This window comes from Vombatus ursinus, unplaced genomic scaffold, assembly GCF_900497805.2.
Source record: "Vombatus ursinus unplaced genomic scaffold, bare-nosed wombat genome assembly UNPS02014946.1, whole genome shotgun sequence".
Taxonomy (NCBI): Eukaryota; Metazoa; Chordata; class Mammalia; order Diprotodontia; family Vombatidae; genus Vombatus; species Vombatus ursinus.
The window spans coordinates 3,103,186-3,117,794 of record NW_020954724.1 but is presented as its reverse complement, the minus strand read 5'-3'; the positions used below and the strand labels follow the sequence as shown (position 1 = coordinate 3,117,794).

Genomic DNA, 14,609 nt, shown 5'->3' with positions numbered 1-14,609 from the left:
TTCCAGAAGGAATTACAGCAATTAAAATGTCCACAGGCTTCACTCTCTTCTTACCCTGAGCAGCTTCCCTGCTCCTAAGAATGAGAGGTAAATTTACAAGTTGCTTTAGTCATAGAGTTAGCTGCTATCAACTCTGAATATTTACATTTTTGTAATTCTTTAATAACTTCACACACACACACACACACACACACACACACACAACACATCCCCACCTAATTAACATGCAACATTCGGCCAGCATCATGCAATTTAGTAAAGCCAAAATTCCCTTTAGCTGTTTATTGCTTGGCCCCATCTTAGTTTGCAATTACCTGGAGGACAGTTCCCAAGATACAAAGCACATAGCTTGCACTACAAGGCCTTGCCTTGGCCTCAGCCATGAGCACCAAGCCCTAACACATGACTCACATCATGATCACTATAGTTGCTCCACAGTGACCAACGTATCCTGATTGGACAGGTCCTCACATCAATCACTGACCTTACCTAAGTTTGAGAACTCCCAACCTCCCCCATCTCCTTTCTTTTTTAAGGGGAATAAAGCATGTTCTCTACTATCCTCTTTTAGTGCTCACAGCTCAGTTCATGACATTGAAACTTGTCTTCTGTAAATATACATCCTCTTTAACACTCTCTTCTAGTTTCCTGCTTACATCAGCAAAAAACCCTCTCCTCTTTGTTCCATCTGTAATCCAAAAAGTTATTGCTTAGTGTCAAGCGTATTCCAATCCCTGTTCCAAAGCTTTATTGTGTGTGGAGGTTGGCCTAGTTCCTCAGACCCTCTGGTAGCAAGGTACAAGCCTCAGCAGTTCTTAACCAAGTTGGAGAGGAACCTAATATGGGCTCAGTGGAACCAAATTGGCTGTGATGCATCTAGGTTAAGCACTAGTCCCAATTGCTGGATGTTATTCGGTATGCTGATACAATAATTACAGGTCCTTGAAGAAGGAATGAATATAAACCTACCTGTACCAAAGGTTTTTAGGAAAAGCAAAATTACACAGTTACTGGTACCATGCTCCTCTAAAGCTCTTGAAAATGTCCAAGTCATTTATACTTACCCTCCAAGACTTTTCTTCAAGGCACAGTGTAATATTGTTTTCTATTTTCCTACTGAAATATTTTAACTCTTTATGGGCATTTGTAGGCTAACCTAGGAACATAACCCACACTTCTTGTATCACCCATAATTTCTAGGAGAACAGCTATCTAAAGCTTCACATCACTAAAAGAAATTTGTATCACAACCCATTCATAAATTGGGGATTTTCTATACTTCAAATGATTAATTCACACATAAATTACTGATGTGCTTACAAAGGAAATTAACTATTTTTTGAAAAATCTGTTGACACTCAATGTGTTGGGGAAAATTGTTTAAAAGTTACTCAATGACCGCAAGCTCTGACCGGATATAAACAAATTTTCATTTACTGACATTTATAAAATGATAATTGCTAAGCTGGATCGATTTTATCAACATCAAGGTATTTTGAACACAATAAGGCCATATTTAAAATATACTTCAGGCAAATTATTCATATCAAACTTCCCAATTCTTGTATCTTGTCTCTCTTACTCATTCATACCTTTCAACTCCCTCTATTTGTTCTAAATGAGACTCTTTTCTCTCTCATCATCATTTTCCCTTTCAATTAAACCCTGATTCATTCATCATTATGACAGGAAGCTATAAGAACTATCAGAAAATAGCAACTGCAGAAATAAAGCAATGCCAATAGTAGCAAGAACTTTAATTTGAGGAACTCCAGATAGACGTTTCCTCAATTAGGGACAATTTTTCACTACTAACATTAATATGTACCCCTGATGTAAGTGGCACATAAATTTCTGCTTACAAATTTCTCTGTTATAAAACGTCAAAATTACCATTTGTTCATCAAATTCCCCAAATTATGAATATTAATCCCTACTAAATGCTTATACAATATCAAAAAAATTACAATAAAATGCAAAATGTAGAAATATTTTAATTTACATATCAAACTGTAACACTCACAAAATGAGTAAAAATGTAGATAGTTATCACAATTGGTAAAAATTCTGCTCATTTTCCTCAGAATAAGTAGATCTGTACAGATGAAAGCTTTACAAAGTCCAAAGTACATAGTTTATCAGTGTGCTACCGAGTTTAGAGGTTCTGCTCGAATATTTCCCAAATCAAGCGCAGAGTCTGTCTCTTCATCAATTTCTCCAATGACTGCACTGTAATGAAATGTAAAGAAAAAAGAGAATACATAAAACTATAGATTTTTTACAATTGAATTTGGGAATAATTTCTAAAAATACTAAAGTCTTTCAAAACAGAAACAGGCGATGTGGGGAAAAGGAAATGTGGTTTAGAACAATCTTAGTATTTCCAAAAAATAATTTTTTTTTACCTAAGTCAAGGAAATGGGAGTCATGCTGATCTAAAATCTGAACTAAAAATAAGGATCTTACCTAAAATTTAAAATCAAGTTCTTTCCCAAACAGAACGGATTTTTAAAATACTATAATTATTAGAGAAAATCAGCCAGATCATGACGGTAGATGATTACATATCAAATCCTATATAGTTATCATAATATATTGGAGAATGTGATATAACAAAAAAAATTAGCCTACCACTTCAGGTTCAGAGATTACATAAAAATTATAAAACACACTGCTGTTTTTATAACAATCAGTAGGTAACTAAACTAAAATGACTTTTAGAGTAATTTCAATAACGGTATTTTGATGACAAAATATTAAAAAAATAATACTTTAATAAAACTCATTTATATTATTTATGTAGCAGTTCATTTTTTCCCATTTTATTGACTGATATAATTCCTACATGGAATGTATGTGAAGCTCAAGGGACGGCGAGGGCCAGTAGCCTAATGTACTGTAGGTACATTACATATGCCTAAGATACTCTCAATAATCCAGTTTTGAAAATGAAAACAGAATGGATCCCTTCTACCTCTAAATTCTATGACCTATCACAGCAGTTTGCTTACATCTGCCTTATGAATTTATCAGAAAGAATTAGTCCATTAAGGATAAAGGGAGTTGTCTAAAGAATAAAAGCAAATCACCAACCAAATTAGATTTTTAAAAGACTCGTAAAGAAAATGAAAGCAAAGGAAGGTAACTGAAGATGAACAAAATTGGTATAGTTGTATAAGAACAGAATATAAGAATAGTCAGCAATGCTAAAGGCCTGAAAGAAGTAAGGCTAGTCATTAAAGCTAAGAATGCCTAAATGAATTTGAATGTTGTTTGTTTGTTTTTTGGGGGAAAGTATTATAGAAGGCATAGGGCACTGCTTGGCATGGAAGGCATGCTGGCAGACAATAGTAAGAGTGCTAAACTACTCAATTTATTTTGCTTCCCTTTTTCTTACCCAAGAAATAATGGGAAGAATAAAACAAAATGGTTAAAACAGAATTTAAAATTAGGGCAAGCAAGGAGATATTAAAAATACACAAATGGTCAACCCAAAGAATAGCAAATGGCAAGAGTGCTAGCAGAACTGATTTCTGAGTCACTTAGAACTAATCTTTGAAAGATCATGGAAAATGGGAAAAGTGCTACAAAAATGAGAAAAGGAATAATGTGTTTTATCCCTCAAAAAATGGCAGCTGGATGGCTTGGTGCACAGTGATGCCTTTAGATTCAGGAAGAAGTTTGAAACCTGCATCAGTTATTTACTGGCTATGTGACACCAAGGCTGGATCTGAAGTCAAGTCTTCATGACTCTAGGACCAGCACTCTCTCTCCATTGTGTGACTTAGCTGCCAGAAGCAACCTGATGGCACCCACTCTCAGGTGCTTAGCCCAAGTTAGTGTTTTACTTAATGCAGATACCCTACTGCAGCTCAGGTGCCTCTCTAGTAGCAGGATTACAGGACTGCCCCACTATGCCTTGCTCTAATTCATCTTGAACAAGAAAATATATGAAAACCCACAGTTATAAAATGAATGGGAGATAATTATTCACTTTACAAATGGCTTACTATGGGATTCCTTTTAATAGAAACCTATCCTTTTGGGGGGGGAACAAAACAAAACATCTCCATTAATATATATTATTAAATTATCTATTATATGTACTTATAGCTTGAATTTGCCCAGATTAAAAAAAATAACATACTTACACATTATCACCTCTTACAATGTATAATCCTAATACCACCTGCTCTACTCCCTGAGAAGAGCTGAACACTCGTTCATGGCTTTCATCCAAAATCAAATTGATGGTCTGATCAAAACCTTTTAGTGTTCCCTGTAAAAACAATCATGAAATCCTTTTAGGTTACCTCAGTTTATAAGTACAAAATAATTCTAGAACACTAGTCCCTCAAATGCAAAGTGGACACATTAAAAAGTCTACTTTCTAACTCTAAAATTAAAAAACAAAAGCAAAATAACCCCTCTATAACTGCCATTATTTCAGGTTATAAAACCTTTCATTTATTAATGAAAAAAATCCTTGGGTGCCAACTGTCCGCAGAAAGTCATGATTTGTTGTAAGGTACTATATAAAATATTTTTTGTGCCAGTTATTGTGAATTTACAAAAGCACGGTATGCAGTCACTGTCTTCAAAAGATAATATCCTATTAAGTTCAATAAACATTTACTCTGTGCAAGATGATATGGAGTAGCTAGAATATAAAGATAAAATAAAAGTCCCTGAATTTGAGGAATTTATATTCTAAAAGTAACCTAATGAACCCAAATAAAAATATGAAATAGCAAGCTTAAAAAAAAGGACTACATTAATTATAATTTTTCAAAGGAAAAAAATAGTGTTTTATAAAATAGGTGGAGACTGATGGAATTATTTAGAGAAGGTTTCATGGAATAAACTTAATTTTAAATGAGAACAGAAAAGAGTTGGCAGAATTTCTAAGGAAATTTAAATTTATGTGGCTTTTGTTAAATGTTTCAATTTTTTATTAATTTTCTGTATATTCAATTTTCCTCATCTGAATAGCACAACCCAGAAAGCAACGCCAAAAGAAGGAAACTAAATCTAGGGCTTGGAGAAATCATGCTTTTAAAAAAACAAACAAACTAACAAGCAACCAATTCTCAAATTGACTGGCTTATCACAAACAAAAAAAGAGCCTATTGGACATGCATAACTTTTTAAAGATAGCATTGAGGCATGTTTTGGATGTATCAAGTAACATGAACTAAATTTCCAAAGACAGGCTTAAGCTGTTTTATTTGTTGTGTGTAAATCTTTCCAGAAAAAAATACTTTCCCTTTAATTTTGCTAGTATTAAGAAAGAAATAATTTTATCTTGGGGTTTCACAAAATAAAAAAAAAAATTCACATTACTTCATCTACATAGTACTATAGGAAAAATTTAATAAACAAAGCCAGCAAGCAAAATAAAAAAAAAAATAATTTCATAACAGAAGCCTGCCATTTAAGTTTATTGGTCAAGACTAAAATTCTTAAACTTTCAGCTCCTCTGAACAATTTCCATGAAGCCTAAATTAACTAATTACTTTACTTAACAAAATGTTTCACATTCTAATGCACACTGGGAGCCAATTTTGAAATATTTAGGGAAATGATCTGTCCCTCCTACTGATAAGATCACTAATGCAGAAAGAAAATCTACAGATATATCACATACTTGAATTATAGTTCTACATAGCCGCTTTATTTTTCACAAAGCACTTTCATATTTGTAATTTTTGGAACAATCCCATAATATAGACAGGGCATATATTATTATTATCTGTTTTACAGATCAGAAAACTGAGGCTTAAAGATATTAATAAACTTGCCTACGGTCACATATCTTTCTTAAGTGGGAGAGCTGGAACTATAACCCAGGCCTGATTCCCAATATGCTTTCTGCACACATTTTCAAAACAAAGCAAAGTCATCTACTCCATAGCAGCACATGTCCTGTTTTACTGAGAAAAGACACTGCTTTTCATGATCCCCCTAGCATCTTCCCTTCTACTACCTGAGTTGTTGTTTAGTCATTTCAGTTGTGTCCCACTCTTTGTGACCCCATTTGGGGTTTTCTTAGCAAAGATACTGAAGGAGTTTGGATTTCCTTTTATAGTTCATGACTTGCCCAGGGTCACATACAAAGCTAGTGTCTGGAGGTCAAATTTGAACTCAGGTCTTCCTTACTCCAGGTCCCCTCTATCCATTGCACCACCTAGCAGCCCCTCCACTGTATGTCTGTTTCTCCAAATTGAATGTAGGCTGGACACAGGAACTGTTTCACTTTTGTCCTTTTATCTCCAGTGCCCAAGAGTCTGTGACTGGAAATTAATAAATCCTTGTTGATTAACTGATTATTCAAGAATCAATGTTTTGGTTGTTATTCAGTCTGGTGATTTCACTGGGGTAGGAAATTGTAGGAGAGAAAACTAGCTCAAGAAATGCAAAAGGCATATGTATTTGACAATGTATACCGTATTAGAAAACCGCCTGAGACACCAAGAGATTCAGTGACTAGCCAGGAATCACAGGCTAGTTAATGAGTCACAAGCAAGACCTGAACTCAAGTCTTCTTAACTCTATGTTTTCCTGACTCTATTCACTCTGCCAATGTTGCTTTATAAAGCAACATTGTCACCCTTAATTAAATTACTAAAAATATTTGCAACAGAACCAAAAGACACCAACATTTTCTGGAATTCAAAAAGAGATTATTAAGTATGACCACCAAGTTTATGTCAAGAGAAAAACATTGTAGAGATCCATAACTGTTGTCTACAGGAAATTAAAATACAGGTATAAAAGAAATAAGACAGGATTAGAAAACAGAAGACCTGGGTTCTAGTTCTAGCTCTACTTCTAACTATTTGTGTATTCTCTAGTGAGTGACTTTTTTAAAGAATCTTTTCTTTGAGTGACTTTTTTAAAGAATCTTTTCTTTGCTTCATTTCTTCATCTGTAAAAACAAAAGGCACCTAGATAGTTAGGTATCACAGTGGACAGAGAGGACAGAAGAGTGAATATGTACCTAGTCAAGAACACCTGAGTTCAAATCTTGCCTCAGATAATAGCTGTTTGACCTTGAACAAATCACTTAATCTCCTTCACCCACAATTTCCTCATCTGTAAAATGGGGATAAGAGCACCTACCTCATAATGTTGTACGGACCAAAGAAGACAATACATAAAAACACTTTGCCAACCTTAAAACACTATATAAATATTAGCTTTTATTATTATTATTTCTATAATTAGGGGGTTAGACTAGATTATCTTTAAGGTCCTTTTCAACTCTGACAATCTATGAAAACATATATTCACTTCCCATTTACTTAAACCATAGGTCATGTAAGTTCACCTATGTTCCTATATAGTATCTTTATGATGCTTCTGCACAATTCTCAATATATTAAAGCCTTTTCATGCCTACTATGGCTCCTTCCAATTGCCCTTTAAGAAATCTACAAGTCGGACAACTCAGAGACGTATGACCAGAGAAAGAGGTAGGCTATTCATAGTGAAAGTGATGGACAGTCTAGCCAGGCTCTCCTAGCACGATGAAATGTCAAAAGATCTAGGGCCCCCAGCATGTTGGAGTCCCTGTGAGGGGGCTGAAGGGAGGACAAACACAAGAGTTACACAGAATGAAAAAATGTGAATTGGTTGTGATCTGTATGTAGTATGTAATTACAGGTCTGAAGGAGCCATTGGAGTTTACTGACATGGTAAAACCTATGCTTTAGGGGGCTGCTAGGTGGCAGAGTGAATAGAGCACCGGCCCCGGAGAGTACCCGAGTTCAAATCCAGCCTCAGACAAATAATATTTCCTAGCTGTGTGACTCTGGGCAAATCACTTAACTCTAATCATCTCACACACACACACACAAAAAAAACCTATGCTTTGGGAAAATCACTTTGGCAGTTGGAGGAAAGTTTAAGCCGGGGAGCACAAAAGACTACATTACAAGAGAGTTAAGTTCCTGAACTAGGGTAGTAGCTGTGTGTCTGGAAAAAAATGAAATGTCATAAAGGAAAAAACGAGAAGATTTGGCAATGGATTGACTATGTGGAGGGACAGGAATCAAGGATGGCACTAGAGTTGCAAGTCTGGATAATGGTGCAGCGATGAAGGGAGAGGTTGGGAGAAAACGTGTGAGTTGTGTTTTGGACATGAGATTCAGATGCTTAGAGAACATAATTTAACATGTCCAAAAGGCAGCTGGAGATGTGTGACTAGAGCTCAAAAGAGAAACTATGGCAAGATACAGAGATCTGGGAATCATTTGCATCTAGATGATATCATGAAGTGAGATGAGGAAGGGGGAACAGAAAAAAAAAATGATGACAGAGGGAAAACAGAAGCGAACCCAGGACAAAACCAGAGGGAATACCCAGTTAAGGAACATAACACAGATGAAGATAACAGTAAAGGACCTGTAGGTAGGAGGAAAACCAGAAGAACAATGTCACAAATCCCAGAAAGGACATATCTAGGGGAAGAAAGTGATAGATGAATGTGGTAGAAGTAAAGAAGGATAAGGATTGAACAAAGATTGACAATTAAAAGATAACTGTCAACTTTGGAGAGGGCAATTTCACTTGGATGACTTTAGAAGTCAGATTGCAGAAGGTTAAGAACAGAGTGAGAGGAATGCAGAAGGCAAGTGTTCTATAATTTGTATAGTCTATGAGAAAAGTGTAATAGCTGACACTAATTGAAGACTTGAATGTTTGGAAAGCCTTTTATATACATTATCTCCTTTTACACATGTGAGAACTCAGGTTTGGAGAACAACTTGTCTATGGTCCAAAAGATAATAGGAGTCAGAGGGAAGGGTTTGAATCTGGGTCTTTCTGATACCAAGACCAACACTCTATCCATAATGCTAAGCTGATGATGCAGTAAATGTAAAAATATCATGCCATCTCATGGTGATACAGGTATTCTACAAATAAAACTTTCTGAGATGCTACAATAGCGTAGAACCGAATACTTACCACAATCATTCTGCCATCAGATGTAATTACAGCAACTGTACCTAATAAAACAGGATTAAGGAAGTATTTCTTTAGCAAGTTGTAATCTTAAGCCCTGATAAAGAATCCTAAATTTGTTAAAAATATGAAATATTATCGTCACAGTTGGTGAACACCGACATTCCAAATTTCTAATATAAAAAGTCGATATGAAGGTCTGAAAATTCTGTAAAAGATATCCTGTAACCAACCAAAAAAAAAAAAAAAACCTCAACAAAACAGAACTATGCTTACAACAATTCCAATCTTATCTTTGAAAAAAAAAATTCACTATTTCAGCTATATGATTAGAGTATTCTGCCCTAAAACAGCTATAAAGTTTAACTACTCTTACAGAGTATTTTTTTTTTCAGCTTTTGGCACTGTGCAACCTTAAAACAACTAACTTCCTCTAAGCGGTCCAATTAAAGTCCACATTAATTCCAGTAAATGGGGACCCCCCCCCAAATATAATAGTAATTTGCTTTCTCTATCTCCGCACGCCCCAGTCAACAAGAATGAATGACTGAAACCGTGAATGGTTTCTTTTCTGGGCCCTCAAATTAAGGGTATTTTAGAAGCCTTTTCTTGTTTTTAGTTTAGACACGATCCTTCCCGTTTCTGCAAGAGGCACCCACGCATCCAAACCCTCAGGTCTAGCTCTCCAGGGGTAGGACTAGACAGCTGCTGCAGATGCCACGGGGAGAGGCTGGCGTGAGGAGGGGGAAATGGCCGCTGCACCGCGGGGGGTGGGGAGGGTGGTAGTGCTGCTAAGAAGTAAAGAACCACAATTATGATCTGACAGGAGGCGGACCGGGACGCCCGGGCCCCGAATGCGGGTGCGGGGACGACGGCACCCGCCCAGGGTCCCCGAGTCCCGGCAGGTGGGCCTGAATCCCGTCGCTCCTCCCCTTCCCCGGCCGGCCGCGTCAGGGGCCGCTCAGCTCCCTAGGCCAGAGGACCCTGCGCCGTTCAAGATCCCCGGCGCAACCACGGAGGGAGAGGGGTGCGGTTTCGGGGGAACGGGAGGGGGGGCGCGCGAGGCCGCCGCCCAAGCGGCAGCTCAAGGATACGGTTGATGTAGTTCTCCAAGGCCGACGTCATGATGCTCGGGCCGCGCGCTCCGGAGTCTGCGCCAAGCGCCGAGAAGGGAGAAGGGAAAAGAAAGACAACTCTTTGCCTGAAGGAAGCAAGTATCGCGAGATTGGAAGCTACCGCGGCAGCCCGCCTCCCCTTCCCCCCATCCTCTCGCAGGAGCAGGACAGAGAGCAAGGATGGGCGCGCATGCGTCCTTTACTTGGCCCGCCCAGGATGCCTTGGTTCCCTAGGGATCACGTGGCCTTGGAGAGGGCGGAATAGAGAGAAGAGAACAGAAATAAATAGAGAAGGGCAGAGCGTTCAGGAAAAGTTGGAAGGAAAGAAAGTAGAGCCATGAGATTTTCATCGCATGAAAAGTATAAAAGGTATAGAAGTTTGTGCATTGAAAGTATAAAGGGCATAGGAGTTTAATAAGCCAACACTTTAAAGTTTGCAAAGCACTTTACAAATGTTACCTCATTTCGCACAGCAACCAGGGGAGATAGGTGCTCTTATACCCATTTTATCAATGAGAAAACGAAGACGAGAGAGGTTAAGTGATTTTCCTGGGATCACACAGTAGTAAGTGTCTGAGGTTGGATTTGAACTCAGATTTTCCTCACTCCTAGTGTTCTATTTACACCACCACGCAGATGTGAAGCTTAAGATACAGGGACTGTGGTTCCCCCCACTCCAACCCCTCCCACTCTGCTCAGCAGGAATGCAAAATGGCAGGAGGACACAAAAATTGTATACTGCTTTGGTATCCTTCTCAGGTCCTAGTGCACTTCAGGTGTTTGCTACACACCCGGTTCAGGTAGTATCCTGTCTTAATGCAGGGGGAAAGTCATTGTCGTAAGCCCACATAGGGTCGACTCTTCATGACCCCTGCTGGAGTTTCCTTGGCGCAGGTACTGAAGTGATTTGCCATTTCCTTCTCCAGCTCATTTTACTGATGAGGAACTAAGGTAAACAGCGTTATGTGACTTGCCCAGAGTCACGCAGCTGGGAAGTGTCAGAGGCTGGATTTGAATGCGGAAAGATGAGTCTTCCTGACTCCAGACCTGACACTCTATCCACTTCACCACCTAGCTGCCCCCTACATAGGGTAATAAGTTATAATTGATACTTGCAACTTAAGTTCAAAGACAAAATGATTAATAGATTTAGAACTGGGATATTAGAAAAATCTGGGTCCAGCCCTTCAGTTTTATAGATGATGTGAAATCGAGGTCAAGTGACTTGCCCAGGGTTACAGATAGTAAATGGCAAAAACAGTTCAACTAGGTTCCACTGACTTTGAATCCAGCACTCTCCTCCTAATTCTCTTCATTTCTTCGATGCAATCCGCTCATTTTACAGTTGAAAGAATAGACAGAGTAGAATAAACTTGGCCAAAACTACAAAGCAAGTTACTCAAGATACAGAACTAGAGTCTGGTTGAATTATGTGCCCTCTAGCTGCTTTTACTAAATTCCACATAACACAACTATGAGAGCTGGCTTCCCAGAGGCAGTGTATTTTTATTCAGCATTTTTTCTTCTTGTATTTTTTGAGACTTAACTTTGTGTAAGGCACAGTCATAGGAACTGAAGGGGATAAAGAAAAATAAGGGCTCTGCATCAATAGAGGTTACAAGTTCACAAGTACAAGGTAGGCAAAGTATGGTTAGATAGCGGGTTGTGTGAAAAAGATCTGGAGATTTGAGTCAATGCTATTATAGTGTTGTTGGAGCCAGAAAAATGAGCGTGCTTCTGGCTGCATCAAAATGATAGCTTCCAAGAATAAGGAGATGGTAGTCCTTTACTCTGCCCTGGTCAGACTGGCATACTGTACCCAGTTCTGGGTAACACAGTTTAAAAAGTTGCAGTCAGACTTAATATAATGAAAGATTGTCTCCTCTTAGAGGCCTTCAAAAGCTGAATACTTGTTGGGTATTTTATAATGGGGTTCCTTTCAGGTATGGATTGGACTACATGGCTGCTGAAGGTCGTTCAAACTTTCAAATTCTGTAGTTCTGCATTATAGAAGAGAAAGGTATTTAAATAACTATAGTATAAGTATAAGATAGCACATAAATGCTCAAAGCATTTATGGTTTGGTCAAATGGTCAAAGCTCATCTCAGCTATTTTTTATCTGTGTAAACTTGGGGCAAATTACTTGACTGCTCTGGTCCTTAGTCCCTTATCTGCAAAATGAGGTGGTTGAGACTAGGTGACCTCTAAGACCTCTTGATCAATTCTAATTCTGTGATTCTATGATCTTCCTAATCCCATTTTTTGTTTTCACCATGATCTCCAGTCCAGTTTCCTAGGTCACCATGTCTGCCCTGGCTTCACTTTCCTCCCTTCCTAATCTGAATCTTAGTGTTAACTAGCTCAATATTATTACTGTCCTCTATTCTTGAATCCATTGTCCTCATATCCTGTTGCTGCCTATACCTTGCTAAACCTCAACCTTTGATTATTCCTACCATCTGTCTCCTTTGCCTCTTTTCATCTGCTGTTGAATAGAACTAAAGAAAGTCATTCAACTATGTAGATTGAGTTCAGTACAGATATAAATTATCCGATCTCAACTGGGCCCTCACCTACAGCAAAACAGTCTTTTTACTCTTCATTCATTGATTCTCTCCGGCATCAGAGAGCTGTTCCAAAGTCTCTCATCCATTTTCATGACATTCTTCTCCCTTGGTTCTTCTTCCTATCTGACTGCTCCTTTGCTGGATTGTCATCCACGTCCTACCCCCCTCCAACTATGGTTGTGCCCCAGGATTTTGTCCTGGGCCCCACTCTGTCTCCTCATTCATTTGGTGATCTCATCAGCTCCTCTAGTTGAATTATCTCTATATTGATGACTTTCAGATCCATAATCTATATATCTTGCCCTAATCCGTCTCCTAAACTCCAGGCAGACATCACAAACCGCCTATTAGACATTTCAAACAAGGGGGCACCTAGGTGGCGCAGTAGATAGAACACCAGCTCCGGAGTCAGGAGGACCTGAGTTCAAATCCAGTCTCAGACACGTAACACTCACTAGCTGTGTGACTCTGAGCAAGTCATTTAACCCCAATTGTCTCACAAAAAAAAAAAAGTGACATTTCAAACTCATCATGACCAAAGCTCAACTCATTACCATTTCCCCTTTAAAATCTTCCCATCATCTAAACTGCCTTATTTCTGTTATGGATACCATTATCTTGCTAGTCTACTCAGGTTTACAATCTTAGGGTTATCACCTCCTTGCTCTCTCCACATGTCCAATCAGTTGGTAAATCTTGTTGTTTGTACCTCCACAAAATCTTTGTCATCTGACTCCTCTAACTCACACCACCACCACACAGACCCTCATCAACCTCTTTTCTGGATTATTGCAGTATCCTAATTGAACTCCCTACCTCTAATTTTTCCTTTCCCCAATCTATCCTCCATACAATTGCCAAAATGATATTCTTAAAACAGAGGTCCGAGCACGTTGCTACCCTGCTTAATTGGATCCTGTGATTCCCTATTGCCTCTAGGTAGGGTCAAATTTGTTTGGCATTTAATGCCTTTCACAACCTGGCCCCAGCCTACATTTCCAGTTTTATTACACATTATTCACTCTCTTGGACTCTACAACCCAGCCAGGCTAGCCTCCTTACTGTTCACCGTAACAGGATATTCCAGCCCTTCTCCATGGCTTTTCACAGGCTATTCTTCATGCATGCAATGCACGTCCTTCTCATCTGGGTCTCTTAAAATTCCTAATTTCCTTCAGAGTTCATTTCAAGCAACATCTTCTACATGAGCCCTTCCTTGATCCCCTCAGCTGCTGGTCCTCCCTCTTCCTATTACATTGTATTTGTTTTGTATGTGTTCTGTATACTTATACATGTAAATGTTTTCCCTGAATAGAATGTTAGTTTATTGAAGGCAGGATCTGTTTCATTTTTGTCTTTTTATTGCTAATGCCTAGCATAGGACCTGTGCACAGTAGGCACTTAAATGCTTGTTGATTGATTTAATGGTTTAAAAGTGATTACAAATATTATATTATAACTTCTGGAAGTTCGACCAAGGTTGATATAAATTAGCTTATACTATGTTGTTGCCATCATTTTTTCTTACCACCCCCACCCCCATAGACAAGCTTTTGCTGCTTCCTCATTCCATCTCATAGTATCACCTAATTTTCTGAGATTATCCTTAATCTTATATTCTACTTTTCCTGTAATCTCCAAAGATCACAAATATGAAAAGGAAGCCTATGGATAAAGAAAAGTCTGAATAAGATTCTACAAAAGGGTTACATCTGTATGCATGTGTAATTTATCTAAACAAGGCTTGTAGCCTTGAGAATAAAGGGGAAGATTTAGAAACTATAAAAACTCATAAGGGTGAGTAAGGGAGGAATAGATTTAAGAGGAAAGAATTTAAACTTAATTCCAATATGACAAAATATTTATATATTCTTTAAAAACTAAGGAGATAGTAAGTTTAGTGTGATGAAGGCAATATAAATTGAGAATATGCGAAATAACACTTATAATGAATATACC

The 14,609-nt window shown here is 38.1% G+C and overlaps 1 protein-coding gene and 1 pseudogene across 1 annotated transcript; both read right to left on the bottom strand.

The window, feature by feature from the left end:
• LOC114030241 overlaps positions 1 to 14,609 on the bottom strand; it is a 154,597-nt pseudogene that overhangs the window by 118,255 nt on the left and 21,733 nt on the right.
• On the bottom strand, positions 1,975 to 10,168 carry LSM8 (LSM8 homolog, U6 small nuclear RNA associated). The gene is made up of 4 exons (XM_027845007.1): positions 10,062 to 10,168; positions 8,971 to 9,011; positions 4,152 to 4,279; positions 1,975 to 2,229 (listed from the first exon to the last, which is right to left on the bottom strand). Exons 1-4 carry the CDS (start codon positions 10,090 to 10,092, stop codon positions 2,139 to 2,141), a joined length of 291 nt encoding a protein of 96 aa, XP_027700808.1. The 5' UTR covers positions 10,093 to 10,168; the 3' UTR covers positions 1,975 to 2,138.